This window comes from Heptranchias perlo, chromosome 20 (assembly GCF_035084215.1).
Source record: "Heptranchias perlo isolate sHepPer1 chromosome 20, sHepPer1.hap1, whole genome shotgun sequence".
NCBI lineage: Eukaryota > Metazoa > Chordata > Chondrichthyes > Hexanchiformes > Hexanchidae > Heptranchias > Heptranchias perlo.
Genome location: NC_090344.1, coordinates 16,301,248 through 16,318,811, shown reverse-complemented (window position 1 = coordinate 16,318,811; position 17,564 = coordinate 16,301,248). Strand labels below are relative to the sequence as shown.

The 17,564-nt window shown below is 46.1% G+C and overlaps 1 protein-coding gene and 1 non-coding gene across 2 annotated transcripts; one reads left to right on the top strand and one right to left on the bottom strand.

Annotated features, from left to right (window-relative positions):
* The first annotated feature begins 296 nt into the window (after window positions 1-296).
* On the top strand, window positions 297-7,632 carry LOC137336076 (zinc finger protein 436-like). The gene is made up of 2 exons (XM_068001566.1): window positions 297-341; window positions 5,790-7,632. Exon 2 carries the CDS (start codon window positions 6,205-6,207, stop codon window positions 7,042-7,044), a length of 840 nt encoding a protein of 279 aa, XP_067857667.1. The 5' UTR covers window positions 297-341; window positions 5,790-6,204; the 3' UTR covers window positions 7,045-7,632.
* A 4,007-nt stretch (window positions 7,633-11,639) lies between these two features.
* trnay-gua (transfer RNA tyrosine (anticodon GUA)) lies at window positions 11,640-11,733 on the bottom strand. The gene is made up of 2 exons: window positions 11,697-11,733; window positions 11,640-11,675 (listed from the first exon to the last, which is right to left on the bottom strand). It is a non-coding gene; the product is annotated as a tRNA-Tyr (tRNA).
* Window positions 11,734-17,564: the final 5,831 nt, after the last annotated feature.

Sequence of the window (17,564 nt, the reverse complement as noted above, 5' to 3'; positions counted from 1 at the left end):
TTCATTCCCAATGTTGAAATCTTTGCTCCACCCACTCGGTTCCATCGGTTTTTCTCCACAACACAAAGGGCCAGTTTTCCCCAAGAGTTTCACACCAATCAGCTTTCAAAATGAGGCAGAGTTTCAGCCAATGAGGGAGATCCGGGCTCAGCCCCGCCCACTCGGTGCCGCAAGTCCCGCCCCTCACACACTCCCATTGGTTGGAGGACCAACCGCCCGCTCGGTCCTCCAGTCCCTCTCCGCTCTTCCTATTGGTCCGGAGCTCCCGTCAATCACCCGGGCAGTGTGAGCTGAGCATGCGCGGCGGGCGGGGAGTGAGGCCGAGATCGTGTCCGCAACAGGTGAGAGATGGGCGGGGGGAGCGGGTTAATAAACCCCGGGGGAGGGGGCGGGGGCTTCACAAACCCCGAGTGCGGCCCCGGGCCCGAATATCAAACAGTGAACATTCTCCTCTCTCTCTCTACACTCCGGGGGCTCCGGTTTAGATCAGACCCGAAACTCAACACACGGCCCGCGGCCTCCGAGCATGCGCAGAGTCAGCGTCAAACCTCGTGACTCATCGAATCAGGGAGCGTCTGTAAATGAAGGAGAAATGGAGATCGGTCAGGGAGCGTCTGTAAATGAAGGAGAAATGGTGATGGGTCAGGGAGCGTCTGTAAATGAAGGAGAAATGGGGATCGGTCAGGGAGCGTCTGTAAATGAAGGGGAAATGGTGATCGGTCAGGGAGCGTCTGTAAATGAAGGAGAAATGGTGATCGGTCAGGGAGTGTCTGTAAATGAAGGAGAAATGGAGATCGGTCAGGGAGCGTCTGTAAATGAAGGAGAAATGGTGATCGGTCAGGGAGCGTCTGTAAATGAAGCAGAAATGGTGATGGGTCAGGGAGCGTCTGTAAATGAAGGAGAAATGGTGATCGGTCAGGGAGCGTCTGTAAATGAAGGAGAAATGGTGATCGGTCAGGGAGCGTCTGTAAATGAAGGGGAAATGGTGATCGGTCAGGGAGCATCTGTAAATGAAGGACAAATGGTGATCGGTCAGGGAGCGTCTGTAAATGAAGGCGAAATGGTGATTGGTCAGGGAGCGTCTGTAAATGAAGGGGAAATGGTGATCGGTCAGGGAGCGTCTGTAAATGAAGGACAAATGGTGATCGGTCAGGGAGCGTCTGTAAATGAAGGCGAAATGGTGATCGGTCAGGGAGCGTCTGCAAATGAAGGGGAAATGATGATCGGTCAGGGAACATCTGTAAATGAAGGAGAAATGGTGAATTTCAGGGCAAGTCTGTAAATGACGAAGAAAATGTGACGGCTCATAAAAACATAAGAAATAGGAGCAGGAGTCGGCCATACGCCCCCTTGAGCCTGCTCTGCCATTCAATAAGATCAAGGCTGATCTTTGACCTCAACTCCACTTTCCTGCCCAATCCCCATATCCCTTGATTCCCTTAGAGTCCAAAAATCTATCAATCTCAGCCTTGCATGCACTCAACGACTGTGCATCCACAGCCCTCTGAGGTAGAGAATTCCAAAGATTTACAACCTTCTCAGTGGTGAAATTCCTCCTCATCTCAGTCTTAAATGGCCGACCCCTTATCCTGAGACAATGCTCCTACTTCTACACTCTCCAGCCAGGGGAAACATCCTCTCAGTATCTACCCTCTCAAGCCCTCTCAGAATCTTACAAGTTTCAATGAGATCACCTCTCATTCTTACAACCATAGAAAAGATACAGCACAGAAGGGGGCCATTCGGCCCATTGTGTCCACGCTGGCTCGAAGAACAACCAGGTGCCCATTCTAATCCCACCTTCCAGCACCCGGTCCGTAGCCCTGCAGCTTACAGCACTTTAGATGCATGTCCAGGTACTTTTAAAAAAGAGTTGAGGGTCCCTGCCTCTACCACCAATTCGGGCAGCGGATTCCATACACCCACCACCCTCTGGGTAAAACAGTTTTTCCTCGTGTCCCCTCTAATCCTTCCGCCAATCAGCTGAAATCTATTTCCTCTAGTTCTTGAACTCTCTGCTAGGGGAAACAGATACTTCCTGTCTACTCTATCTGGGCCCCTCATCATTTTGTACACGTCAATCAAGTCACCACTCAGCTTCCTCTGCTCCAAGGAAAACAACACCAACCTATCCAATCTCTCCTCGTAGCTGCAATTTTCAAGCCCTGGCAAGATTCTTGTAAATCTTCTCTGCACTCTCTCCAGAGCAATAACGTCCTTCCTGTAATGTGGTGACCAGAACTGCACACAATACTCCAGCTGTGGCCTTACCAGCGTTTTATACAGTTTATACAGTCATTACATCCGTGCTTTTGTATTCTATACCTCGGCTAATAAACGGAGAGCATTCCGTATGCCTTCTTCACAACCTTATCTACCTGTACTGCCACCTTCAGGGACCTGTGCACATGCACTCCATGGTCTCTCACTTCCTCTCCCCTCTCAATATATTCCCGTTTACTGCGTATTCCCTTTCACTGTTTGCCCTCCCGAAGTGCATTACCTCACACTTCTCCGGGTTGAACTCCATTTGCCACTTTTCCGCCCACTCCACCAACCCATTGATATCTTCCTGGAGTCTACAGCTACCCTATTCACTATTAATTACACAGCCAATTTTTGTGTCATCTGCACATTTGCCTATCATGCTCCAGACATTCAAGTCCAAATCATTAAGATATACCACGAACAGCAGGGACCCAACACTGAGCCCTATGGCACACCACTGGAAACAGATTTCCATTCGCAAAGATATCCATCGACTTTTACCCTTTCTTTCCTGTTACTGAGCCAATTTTGGATCTAATTCACCACATTTCCCTGTATCCCATGGGCTTTTACCTTTCTGACCAGTCTGCCACGTGGGACCTTGTCAAATGCCTTACTACAATCCATGTAGACAACAGCCAACAGCACTACCCTCATCAATCCTCCTTGTCACTTCCTCAAATAATTTAATCAGATTTGCAAGGCATGACCTTCCCTGAACAAATCCATGCTGACTATCCCTGATTAAACTATCCCTTTCCAAGCGACAGTTTATCCTATCTCTCAGTATTGATTCTAATAGTTTGCCCACCACCGAGGTAAGACTGACCGGCCTATAATTGTTCGGTCTTTCCCTTGAACCCTTTTTAAACAATGGTCTTACGTTTGCAGTCTTCTGGTACCTCCCCTGTATCTAATGAGGATTGGAAAATGATCCTCAGAGCATCCGCTATTTCCTTCCTGGCTTCCTCCAATAGCCCAGGAAACAATCCATCCGGCCCTGGTGACTTATCGACTTGCAAGGATTCCAGTCCCTCTTGTACTTCCTCTCTCGTCATGTTTACCTGATCCAATATTTCACAACTGTCCTCTTTAACTACTACGTCCGGATCATCCCCTTCCTTTGTGAATACGGAGAAAAAATATTCATTTAAAACCCCACCCACATGTTCTGCTTCTACACACAAGTTACCCTTATCATCCCTGATAGGTCCCACCTTTCCTTAGCTATCCTCTTGTTCTTAATGTACTGATAAAATATCTAACATTCTTCTGAACTCCAGAGAGTATAGGCCCATTCTATTCAATCTCTCCTCATAGGACAACCGTCTCATCCCAGGAATCAATCGAGTGAACCTTCGCTGCATATGCCCTTCCTTAGATAAGGAGAGCACAACTGTACACAGTATTCCAGGTGTGGTCTCACCAAAGCCCTGTACAATTGCAACAAGACTTCCTTATTCTTCTCGTCCAACCCCCTTGCAATAAATTCCAACATTCCAGTTGCCTTCGAATTGCTTGCTGTACCTGCATGTTATCTTTCGGTGTTTCTTGTACGAGGACATACAAATCTCTCTGAACACCAACATTTAATAGTTTCTCACCATTTTAAAAATTCTGTTTTTCTAGTCTTGCTACCAAAGTGAATAACCTCACATTTCCCCAAATAATACTCTATCTGCCACCTTCTTGGCCACTCACTCAACCTGTCTATATCCCTTTGCAGACTCTTTGTGTCCTCCTCACAGCTTACTTTCCCACCTCGCTTCATGTCGTCAGCAAACTTGGATACTTTACACTCGGTCCCATCCGCTAAGTCATTGATATATATTGTAAATAGCTGAGGCCCAAGCACTGATCCTTGCGGCACCCCACTAGTTACACGTCCAGGCCATCAAAATATATCAAAAAGATTCATGGTCCTAATACCCACCCCTATGGAACACCACTGTATACTTCCTTCCAGTCTGTAAAACAACGGTTCACCACTGATCTCCACATTCTGTCTCTCCGCCAATTTTGTATCCATGCTGCTATTGGCTTCAATTTTATTAACAGGTCCATTCGGTGGCACTTTACCGAACGCCTTTTAAATGTCCATGGACACAACATCGAGTGCACTACCCTCATCAACCCTCTCCGTTATTTCATTGAAGAACTCAATCAAATTAGTCAGACATGATTTTACTTTTAACAAATCGATATTGACTGTCATTTATTAACTCACGTTCTTCCAAGTGAGAATTAATTTTGTCCCGGATTCTGGTCTCTGGAAGTTTCCCACCACCGACGTTAGGCTGACTGGCCTGTAATTGCCGGGTTTATCCCTCTCCCACATTTTTGAACAGGGGTGTAACACTTGCAATCCTCCAGTCCTCAGACACCACTCCCATATCCAAGGAGGATTGGAAGATTGTGGTCAGAGCCTCCGCTATCTACACCTTTACTTCCCTCAGTAATCTAGGAGGAATCCCATCTGGACCGAAAATCTTTTTTACTTTGAGCACTGCCAGTCTTTTAAGTACCACCTCTTTATCTATTTTGATCGTCTTCAATATCAGTAATACCTCCTCCTTTACTGTACAATGGCAGAATCCTCTTCTCTGGTGAAGACGGATGTAAAGTATTCATTTAGTGCCTCAGCCATGCCCTCTGCCTCCACAAGAAGATCTCCTTTTTTGTCCCTAATCGACCCCGCCCTTCCTTTGACTCCCCTTTTGTATGTTCATAAAAGACTTTTGGATTCCATTTTATGTTAACCGCCAATCTATTCTCATAATCTCTCTTTGCACCTCTTATTCCGTTTTTTAGATCTCCTCTGTACTTTCTTTGTTCAGCCTGGTTCACGACTGTATTATGAACCTTACATTCGTCATAAGCCTCCTTTTTCTGTTTCATTTTAATCTCTATCTATCTCTTTAGTCATCCAGGGAGCTCGAGCTTTGGATGCCCTTCCTTTCTCCCCCGTAGGGATCTGTCTGCTCTGTACCTGAACCAACTCCTCCTTCAAGGCCTCCCATTGTTCAATTACTGTTTTGTTGCCAATTTTTGATTCCAATCCACCTGGACAAGATCCCTTTTTAACTCACTGGAATTCGCCCTCCTCCAGTTAAGTATTTTCACATTTGACTGTCCCCTGTCCTTTTCCATAACTATTCTAAACCTAATGAGATTATGATCACTGCTGCCCCACTGAAACATGGTCCACCTGCCCCACTTCATTCTACACACCGAGCCCACTGCTGTACTCACACTCACTCTCTCACATTCACTCTCTCACACTCACTCTCTCACATTCACTCTCACATTCCTCTCTCACCCTTTCACTCATGGTTTAGGGCCACTGAAAGATGCTGCGATGGGTTTGGATTTCAGCACAGGGAGGAGGGAGAGTTTGTGGGACAGGGATTTACAGCTTTGAGGAATGAGAGAGGAAATAATGTTCCATAGAAAGTAGAGTTATCTGATCTGAATTTCTATCCTGTACTTACATTGATAACTTTTATAAACTCCTTTTACAGGGGAGGATTTGCAGAGGGAAACTCACACCAAAGATCACGTCAAGATCTGACAGAGTCACTCGATTCATCAGGACCTGAATATCATCGGCCTTTGAATGTGGAAGGAGAAATGTTTGTCTGTTCTATCCGTGGGAGAAGATTTCAAACATCAGTGTGAGTGGAAAATCACCGAGACACACACACCCGAGTGAGAGTGTTACAGTGCACTGACTATGGAAAGAGCTTTAACCAGTTACATAGCCTGAAAAAACATCACACCATTCACAGCGGGGAGAAACTGCATACGTGTTGTGTGTGTGGACGAGGCTTCAACTGATCGTCCAACCTGGAGAGACACAAGGTCACCCGGACCACGGAGAAACCGTGGAAATGTGGGGACTGTGGGAAGGGATTCAATTACCCCTCACTGCTGGAAATGCATGGACACAATCACACTGGGGAGAGGCCGTTCTTCTGCTCCGTGTGTGGGAAGGGATTCACTCGGTCATCCACCCTGCTGAGACACCAGCGAACTCACTCTGATGAGAGACCTTTTAAATGTTCTGACTGTGAGAAGAGCTTTAAAAGCAAAAGTATTCTGCTGACACACCAACGCACTCACACTGGGGAGAGGCCGTTCACCTGCACCGTGTGTGAGAAGAGATTCACCCAGTCATCCACCCTGCTGACACACCAGCGAGTTCACTCTGATGAGAGACCTTTTAAATGTTCTGACTGTGAGAACAGCTTTAAAAGCAAAATTGATCTGATGAGACACCAACATAGCCACACTGGGGAGAGGCCGTTCACCTGCTCCGTGTGTGGGAAAGGATTCACTCAGTCATCCACCCTGCTGAAACACCAGCGAGTTCACACTGGGGAGAGACCGTTCTCCTGCTCAGTGTGTAAGAAGAGATTCACTCGATCATCACACCTTCTGTCACACCAGCGAGTTCACACTGGGGAGAGACCGTTCTCCTGCTCAGTGTGTAAGAAGAGATTCACTCGATCATCCCACCTTCTGTCACACCAGCGAGTTCACTCTGATGAGAGACCTTTTAAATGTTCTGACTGTGAGAAGAGGTTTAAAAGCAAAATTGATCTGATGAAACACCAACGTACCCACACTGGGGAGAGGCCATTCACCTGCTCCGTGTGTGGGAAGGGATTCACTCAGTCATCCAACCTGCTGAGACATCAGCGAGTTCACACTGGGGAGAGGCCGTTAAATGTTCTGACTGTGAGAAAAGATTTAAAATCAGAAATGAACTGCTGAGACATCGACGCACTCACACTGGGGAGAGACTGTTCACCTGCTCTGTGTGTGGGAAGGGATTCACTAATTCATCCCACCTTCTGAAACATCAACTTGTTCACACTATTGAGTGACCTTTTAACTCAGTGACTGTAAGAAGAGCTTTAAAAGCAGAAATGAACTGCTGACGCATCAACTCACGCCCATTGAGGAGAGACTGTTCACCTGTTCCATGTGTGGGAAGGGATTCACTCAGTCATCACACGTGCTGAGACACCAGCGAGTTCACATATGACTGCAGGGGTTGGATTCTGCTGTTAATCCCATCCAGGACTGAACCATGTTCATTCTGACAGTTAGGGTTTGTTTCTTCTGATGTTAATAACCCCTATAACTGGGCTGGAGTTTAATATTCAGAATATCTGTTAAATAAATTAGCTTTGTTTTAAACACCTTGTTGTCGATTTTGATTTTTCCCACCTGAGTGTTTAGCATCACCTGACTGGAGCTCAGAAAGGACAATCTGATGGGAACAGAACTTCAGCCTGGACACAGTCCTTCAGGGCCACACTGAGAGGGGCAAACGGCACTTTGGCCTTTCTCATCTCCCTTCACTGACAGCAAAGTCACTGTATGACATCCAGTCTGAAAATGACAGTGGTAATTATTCTATGAAGATTTCACCTGTTTGAGTGACAGTCCTGAGTCTACCATTTAAGGCAAGCGTTAACTCATTTAAAATAAACCCGTTAAAAATAAATGAGTTAAAGTCTGAATTGAAGTAGCAGAGGGAGGAGTTCACAGGAGCCTGTTAACTGCTGGTACAATTATACAACAGTCATTCGATTTCCAGATAAAGAAGGACCTGCAGTGTGTTTCCAGAATTCATGGTTTTATTGCTGTGTGCGTGTTAGACACCAGGATCACTAAAAATACACAACCCGGACCATCCACAGGGTGGGGCCGATCCCGACAGTTACTCTGGGATCACTCCCACTGCGGAACTCCACCACTGACCCTGCTGAACGTTGCAGGCTCAGGGAGTGGGGCCTCCAGGAGTGGACTGTAAGATAGCTGACAAACATATGCTGAGGTACCAGAGGAATCCTTACTAAGGAACCGTCTGGGGCTTTACCTGTCGGTGTGGGTCTAGCGGTGAATGATTCCTGAGTCCCCGAACTATGTTACATTTAAACCAGATCAGATCAGGATGAATTCAGTTTACCGGAGAATTGGGACAAATATCACCCACAATCGAGGGAGACAAAAGCAGCCATTAGAGAATCTAAGAGATCTTTGGAAAAGAAAATGGTGCACAATTCTGAGGATAACAGCAAATGTTTTTTCAGCTACGTCAGGAGTCAGAAGACCATTAAAGATGCTTTAGGGCCACCGAAAGACAGTTCAGGACAGATTCCCGGGCTATGGCAGAGCTGTTAAATGACTATTTCACATCAGTCTACACTCCTGTGGATGATGCTCAGATTCCAGCTGTGGGATGTGCTGTCAACAATGACATCATAAATATTAAAATAGAATGGGATGTCACTTTGGATAAAATATGAACTCTCAAAATGCATTGTGCTCCAGGTCCAGATGATATCCACCCCCGGGTGTTTAAAGAGATGGGACGGGTGCTCTGTGAGCCTCTTGCCTGTATCTTCAACAGCTCAATAGAGTCAGCGATAGTCCCCTGAGATTGGAAGGTAGCTCACGTAGTTCCCATTTTCATTAAAGGGGACAAATCAGAGCCGGGGTATGACAGGCCCATCAGTGTGACCTCGATCTGAGGGAAGATGCTTGAAGGGATCCTAAGAGATGCTGTTTATGATCACGGGGAAAGAGAAGGAGCCATTCGAGATACTCAACACGGCTTCTGGGAAAGAAGGTCGTGTCTCACAAACTTGCTTGAGTTTTTTGAAGAAGTTGCTGGGTCAGTGGATGAGGGTAATCCGGTTCACATTGTCTATCTCAGGGGTGTCAAACTCATTTCCTATGGTGAACCTGACCTGATATCCTGGCACTTGGCCTGGACCACATTCAGCAAAAGTTATCAAACTGGAAATAGATGAAGATAAACTATATTGTTACTTACGTACATTTCGATGTTGTTTACTGCTCCTGCTGCTCCTGATAGCTGATCTTTTTTCCCGGAAGCCGTGTTGAGTATCTCTAATGGTCCCTTCTGTTTCCTCGTGATCATAAACAGAATCTCTTAGGATCCCTTCAAGCCTCTTATCTTGAACTATTGCACCAACATTTGGAGTAAATGACTGGGCTGAGGCCTGTCTTGGATAAAAACATGAGGACCACTTGTCATTACAGAACTGTGTGCCCCAAACACGAACCGTGGAAGTGAATTCCACAGACTGCCTACTCCCAATGTAAAGAAGTTTCTCTTGACGACTGCTCTAAAACAGATAGCAGGGGTTAATTGTAGCTACTCACACTGTATAAGGTGGAAAGTGATGTTCCACAAGGATTGGTTCTGGGACCACTGTTCACAATTCACATAAATTATTTGGACTCGGGAATCGGAAGTACAATTTCAAAATTTACAGATGACACCAGATTGGCGGGGTGGGGTGGAGTTTGGATAATATTGATGAAGTTTGCGACCAAATACAAAATACATTAATAAACTTGTAAAATGGGTGCATAATTGGCCAATGAATTTTAATGCAGATGACAGTGAAATGGAGCATCCTGGTAGCAAGAATTTGGAAATTGTGCCCTGTATACCCAAGTCCAAGTCATTAATGTATATCAAGAAAAGCAGTGGTCCCAGCACCGACCCCTGGGGAACACCACAGTATACCTCCCTCCTCTCTGAAAAACAACCATTCATCAGTACACTCTGTTTGCTGTTATTTAGCCAATTCTGTATCAATGCTGCTACTGCCCCCTTTATTCCATGGGCTTCAATCTTAATGACAAGCCCATTACGTGGCACTTTATCTAACGCCTTTTGGAAGTCCATACACACCACATCAACTGCATTTCCCTCATCGACCCTCTCTGTTACCTTATCAAAAAACTGTATCAAGTTAGTTAAACACAATTTGCCTTTAACAAATCCGTGCTGGCTTTCCCTAATCCTTGTCCAAGTGGCTGCGAATTCTATCCCGGATTATCGTTGCTGGAACTTTCCCCACTACCGAGGTTAAACTGACTGGTCAGTAGCTGCTGGGTTTTATCTTTCACCCTTTCTTGAACAGGGGTGTAACATTTGCAATTCTCCAGTCCTCTGGCATCACCCCCATATCTAAGGATGTTTGGAAGATTATGGCCAGTACCTCTGCAATTTCCACTGTTACTTCCCTCAGAAACCGAGGATGCATCCCATCCGGACCAGGTTACGTATCTACTTTAAGTACAGCCAGCCTTTCAAGTACCTCCTCTTTATGAATTTTTAGCCAATCCAGTATCTCAACTACATCTTCCTTTACTGACACTCTGGCAGCATCTTCTTGGTAAAGACAGATGCAAAGTATTTATTTAGTACCTCCGCCATGCCCACTGCCTCCTGCTGCTGTTTCCTCAGTATAACACGGGCCAGTGACGCAATGGATAACACATCTGACTACGGATTAGAAGACTGTAGGTTTGACTCCTACCTGGCTCTGAATTTTTTTTAACTTGTGCATTATTTCATGGCCTTCAATACCTTGCAAGCTGTCCTACTTGGTGGTGCTGCCTGGCTCCATACCTGGTAAGTGCCATCTCAGTGCAGCAAGCAGTGCATCAGTGTCATAATCTGAGGGTCCTGAATTCAAACTTCAGAGAAGGCATCAGGGATTACGAAGCTTTTTTTCCATCTCTCACCTCATCTTTCCATCTTTGCTGCAGAGCAAAATCAAGAACTTTTGCTGACTGCAGCACATCAAAAGATGTTCTGCCCCTTGACCTCTCTGTACCCAAACACACAGTGAAGTTTAGGAAGTTCATGGGCTATGGACTCACTGACAACGCTCTTGTTTCTGTATAATTGCACCAAGACAATCGGTGAGTGGAGAATATAATCAATGATCCCGCTACTCTTCACAGGCCAAGTGAGCACTCTACCAGTTGAGCTAATTCCTCGTTTGCTGTTTGTAAATCGCCCTTCACAGTTCCTGCCTCTCACTCGCCTCCAAGCTGCTCCACGACCAGCAGAGAAATCTTGCCTTGGGTTGCCGCTCCCTGAATATATTAAATACTTTGCTCCAATCTGCGGTATCGAGCATCAGCAAGTGAGGAACAGCAGAACGGGAAGCCCCAGTAATCATGAATGATGCTGAGAAGAGCCCGAGCCTGCGGAAGGAAGACGAGGTCACCGGAAAGCAACAGCCGCCCGAGCTTGAGGGAGCAGCGAGAGCCCTGACTGATCGAAGACCTTTTTGCCTGAAATTGAGGGCGATTTGAAGTGTTGCTGTTCAAAGGCACTCCCTGCTGGTGAGCAGAGGGAAATGCTCGAGTGAAACAGCCATGCTCGGGCACACACAGAAAGCTTTTCGGTTCGAGAAAGGGAAAGAGGTGTCCTGTGACTCAGTGGCAACATGTTAATCTGTGAGCTGCCTGCAAAGTTCAGAGAACGACCTTGAGGTAATTGCTGCTTATTCCAAAAACACACTCACTCCTTCGAGCTGGAATTGAACCAGCGACCTAAGGATGACTTTACTTTGGTAAATTCACTACAGTCCTCCGCTCTACCAGCTGAGCTATCGAAGGGAAGCGATAGAAAGGACTGTCTTTGGTGATTATTCACCGTGCGCCTGTTGACATGTTCAGACTCGTGGAGTCCGGTGCTGATCGAAGACTTCTTTTGCCTGAAAGCGAGTGCTGAGTGTTTTGAAGTATTGCTGCTCAAAAGCACTCCCTGCTGGTGAGCAGAGGCAAAACAGCCTTGTTTGGGCAGACACAGAAAGTTTTACGGTTTGTGAAAGGAAAAGAGGCGTCCTGTGCCTTCATGGCAACATGTTAATCTGTAAGGTGCCTGTAAAGTTAAGAGAGCGACCTTGAACTAATTGCTGCTTATTGCAAAAGCACGCGTACTCCTTCAGCAGGAATTGAACAAATGACATAAGGATGACTTTATCTTATTTTCCGCGACAGTCTTGTCGCTCGACCAGCTGAGATATCAATGGGAAGCAGCAAAAATGTTTCACTTTGGTGATTGTTCACCGTGCACCTTTGACACACCCGGACTCGTGGATTCCAGTGCTCATGACTGAGGCTGACTCGGTACCTGCTCATACCGCAGTGCTGTGGGAGTGTGAGCTGCTCCGTGTTCTCCACAGCCTGGGCCAGTGACACAATGAATAATGTGACTGATCATTGATCTGGAGATTGTGGGTTTAAGTTTACGGAGGGTGTAAAATGGTAGGCCTGGCCTGGAGAGCATTGGAATAGTCGAGTCTAGAGGTAAACAAATGCACGGATGAGGGTTTCAGCAGCAGAACATCATTCTGGAAGTTGGGATTTGTTTCTGATGATGTTAATAACCGCTGTAACTGGGCTGAAATTCAATATTCTGGATCTATGTCAAATAAATCAACTTTGTTTCAAACGGAATGGTTCAATTACTTGCTGAATTCAAGATAAGAGACTAATTGATGTCCTAATTACCGATTATTATGCCTATTCTCCTTTCTCACTGTAGATTATTTCAGTTCGCATACCTTCAATTACTCTCATGGCCAAGTCCCAATTCCCCTGGCCTTCCTGAGTGCCTTTTCCAGCCTTGGGATCCAGGGAAGGTATCGGTAATGTACCAGGATCACTAAACACATAACCCAGTCTGTGAATCACTTTCAGCAACTGGATTGTCGTGTGTCCCACAGCATCTCTCTCACCTTCGATGTGTGAATAGAGCATCAGGTCTGGAAATCTCGTCTTCAATTTAAATTCACTCAGCAAATGTATTTAACAAAATACAAACCAGTATACACATCACGGCTCAATGATCCAGCACTAAATTCAAAGGAGTTATCAAACTCCTTGAGTGGACAGAATAAAGAAAAATCCCAACTCTAAGATCCCCTCGAATCCTTTGCAAATACCTTACAAATCTTGACAATAATCAACAAGTCTAATTTAATGTTGACCTTTATCTTGAGTGGGGTTGGAATACAGAAGTGATGCTTCAGTTGTAAAGAACCTTGGTCAGACCCCACCTGGAGAACTGGGCACCGAAACTAAGGAGAGATAAATCGGCCGTGGAAAAGATATAGTGTAGATTCACCAGAATTATGCAGGGGTTAAAATGATTAATTTAGGAGGATAAGTGGCATGAACTTGGTTTTTATTCCCATGAGTTTAGAACATTGAGATGTGACCTCGTCGAGATGTTTAAAATATTAAAGGTATACAATAAGGTAGATACAGAGAAATGATTTCTTCTGGAGGAGGAATCCAGAACAAGAGGGCATAAGAAATAGGAACAGGAGTGGGGATACGGCCCCTCGAGACTGCTCTGCCATTCAGTAAGAACATGGCTGATCTTCTACCTTAACTCCACTTTCCTGCCTAATTCCTTGATTCCCTCCGAGTCCAAAAATTTCTCGATCTCATTCTTGAATATACTCAATGACTGAGCATCCACAGCCCTCTGAGGTAGAGAACTCCAAATATTCACAACCCTCTGAGTGAAGAAATGTTTCCTCATCTCAGTCCTAAATGGCCGATCCCTTATCCTGAGACTATGCCCCCTAGTTCTAGACTCTCCAGCCAGGGGAAACAGCCTCTCAGCATCAACCCTGTCAAGCCCTCTAAGAATTTTAGACGTTTCAATGAGATCACCTCTCATTCTTCTAAACTCCATCGAATATAGGGCCATTCTATCAAACTCTCATCTTACAACAATCCTCTCATCCCAGGAATCAATTGAGTGAACCTTTGTTGCACCCCCTCTAAGGCAAGTATATCCTTCCTCAGGTAAGGAGACCAAAACTGTGCGCTGTACTCCAGGTGTGGTCTCATCAAAGCCCAATATAACTGCAGCAAGACTTCCTTACTCTTATTTTCCAACACACTTGCAATAAAGTCCAGCATACTATTTGCTTTCCTAATTGTTTGCTGTACCTGTATGTTAACTTTCTGTGATCAGTGTACAAGGACACCCAAATCCCTCTGAACACCATCATTTCTTAGTCTCTTAACTTTTACAAATATTCTGCTTTTCTATTCTTCCTACCAAAGTGAATAATTTCGACATTTCCCCACATTGTACTCCATCTGCCACCTTCATGATAATCTTAAAATTAGAGCTCGGTCATTTATGAGCAAAATAAGGTGGCAATTTTTCACACAAAGGGGAGTGGAAATTACAAACTCACTTCCCCGAAAGGCTGTGGATGCTGGGGCTCGATTGAAATTTTCAATATTGAGATTGATAGATTTGTGTTGTGTGAAGGTTGCAAGGGATATGGAGCAAAGACAAGTAAATGGAGTTGTGGTACAGATTAGTCCTGATCCAATTGAATGGTAGAGTGGGCTTCAGGGGCTAAATGGCTAATTCCAGTTCCTGAACCCAGTCACTGACACCAATCACCTCCAGTCTGATAAATAAAACCCACAGTCACTGACACAAATTTATCCTGTCTGATATAAACCAACCCCACAGTCACTGATACCAATCTCCTCCTGTCTGATATAAATCAACCCCACAGTAACAGACACCAATGTTATCCTGTCTGATATAAACCAACCCCACAGTAACTGATACCAATCTCCTCCTGTCTGATATAAACCAACCCCACAGTCACTGATACCAATCTCCTCCTGTCTGATATAAACCAACCCCACAGCCACTGATACCAATCTCGTCCAGTCTGATATAAACCAACCTCACAGTCACAGGCACCCAGCTCAAACCGTCTGATATAAATCAACCCCTCAGTCACTGATACCAATCTCCTCCTGTCTGATATAAACCAACCCCACAGTAACTGACACAAAACTTATCCTGTCTGATATAAATCAACCCCACAGTTACTGACACCAATCTCCTTCTGTCTGATATCAACCTACCCCATACTCAATGACAACAATCTCACTGAATGGTGGAACAGGCTCGAGGGGCTGAATGGCCTACTCCAGTTCCTCATGTTCCGATGCCACACTGAAGTTGCGAACATTCCTCTTCACAGTTCTTAATGCTCCCTATCTTGGTGTTGTCAGGAAATGTTGATCTTATGCCCTTGTACCCAAGCCCAGGTCATTGCTCTGCATTTAGAAGAGCAATGGTCCCAACACTGCCCCTGGGGGACACCACTGTTTACATCACCACAGTCTGAAAAACATCCATTATCCACTGCTCTGCCCTTTCTCCAACTTCCCATCCACACTGACCCACTCCCTTTAATACCGTGAGCTTTAATCTGATCAACAAGCCTCCTGTCCGGCATCTTATCAAACACTTTTTAACAATCCATCTTCACAACATCCATTGCATTTTATCCCCACACTGTGTTATTTCCTCCATGATGTGGCGATGCCGGTGATGGACTGGGGTTGACAATTGTAAACAATTTTACAACACCAAGTTATAGTCCAGCAATTTTATTTTAAATTCACAAGCTTTCGGAGGCTTCCTCCTTCGTCAGGTGAACGATGTGAAAATGAAAACCTCGAAATGAAATCGCATTTATAATTCACAGAACAATGCTTGGTGATTACAGACAGTTTTTTCAACTGCCCGTTGCCAAGGCAATCAGTGTGCAGACAGACAGGTGTTACCTGCCAGGTCTCACAGAATATACAAATCACCAAAAAAAAAACAACAAACAAAAAAAACAGAGATAGAGAGGTAGAAACATAGAAAAGACAGCAACTGACCCGTTATATTAAAAACAGATAACATTTGTTCACTGGTGGGGTAACGTGCAGCGTGACATGAACCCAAGATCCCGGTTGAGGCCGTCCTCATGGGTGCGGAACTTGGCTATCAATTTCTGCTCGACGATTTTGCGTTGTCGTGTGTCTCGAAGGCCGCCTTGGAGTACGCTTACCCGAAGGTCGGTGATGAATGTCCATGACTGCTGAAGTGTTCCCCGACTGTCATCCCACGTACTCCCCGCGTGGGAGACTTCTACTGCCTCCCAAAGATACACAAAGCCAACACACCCGGACGTCCTATCGTATCAGGCAACGGAACCCTGTGTGAGAACCTCTCTGGATACATCGAGGGCATCCTGAAACCCATCGTACAGGGAACCCCCAGCTTCTGTCGCGACACTACAGACTTCCTACAAAAACTCAGTACCCACGGACCAGTTGAACCAGGAACACTTCTCACCACGATGGACGTCTCGGCACTATACACCGGTATCCCCCACGATGACGGCATCACTGCGACAGCATCAATACTCAACACCAACAACAGCCAATCTCCGGACGCCATCCTACAACTCATCTGCTTCATCCTGGATCACAATGTCTTCACCTTCGATAACCAGTTCTTTACCCAAACACACGGAACAGCCATGGGGACCAAATTCGCACCCCAATACGCCAACATTTTCATGCACAAGTTCGAGCAGGACTTCTTCACTGCACAAGACCTCCAACCAACACTATACACCAGATACATCGACGACATTTTCTTTCTATGGACCCACGGCAAGGAATCACTAAAGAGACTACACGATAACATCAACAAGTTCCATCCCACCATCAAGCTCACCATGGACTACTCCTCAGAATCAGTTTCTTTCTTGGACACACGAATCTCCATCAAAGACGGGCACCTCAGCACCTCACTCTACCGCAAGCCCACGGACAACCTCACTATGCTCCACTTTTCCAGCTTCCACCCTAACCACGTCAAAGAGGCCATCCCCTATGGACAGGCCCTGCGAATACACAGGGTCTGCTCAGACGAGGAGGAACGCGATGGACACCTACAGACGCTGAAAGGCGCCCTAGTAAGAACGGGATATGACGCTCGACTCATCGATCGACAGTTCCGACGGGCCACGGCGAAAAATCGCATAGACCTCCTCAGGAGACCAACACGGGACGCAACCAACAGAGTACCCTTTGTCGTCCAGTACTTCCCCGGAGCGGAGAAACTACGCCATGTTCTCCGCAGCCTTCAACATGTCATCAATGAGGACAAACACCTCGCTATGGCCATCCCCACACCTCCACTACTCGCCTTTAAACAGCCACCCAACCTCAAACAGACCATCGTTCGCAGCAAATTACCTAGCTTTCAAGAGAACAGCGTCCACGACACCACACAACCCTGCCACGGTAACCTCTGCAAGACATGTCAGATCATCGACACAGATACCACCATCACACGAGAGGACACCACCCACCAGGTGCATGGTTCATACTCCTGTGACTCGGCCAACGTTGTCTACCTCATACGTTGCAGGAAAGGATGCCCCAGAGCATGGTACATTGGCGAGACCATGCAGACGCTGCGACAACGGATGAACGGACACCGCGCAACAATCGCCAAACAGGAGGGTTCCCTCCCAGTCGGGGAACACTTCAGCAGTCATGGACATTCAGCCACCGACCTTCGGGTAAGCGTACTCCAAGGCGGCCTT

Bases quoted from the DNA above. Each gene is read 5' to 3' on its own strand.
- LOC137336076 (XM_068001566.1), top strand. From the start codon at position 6,205: ATGCATGGACACAATCACACTGGGGAGAGGCCGTTCTTCTGCTCCGTG.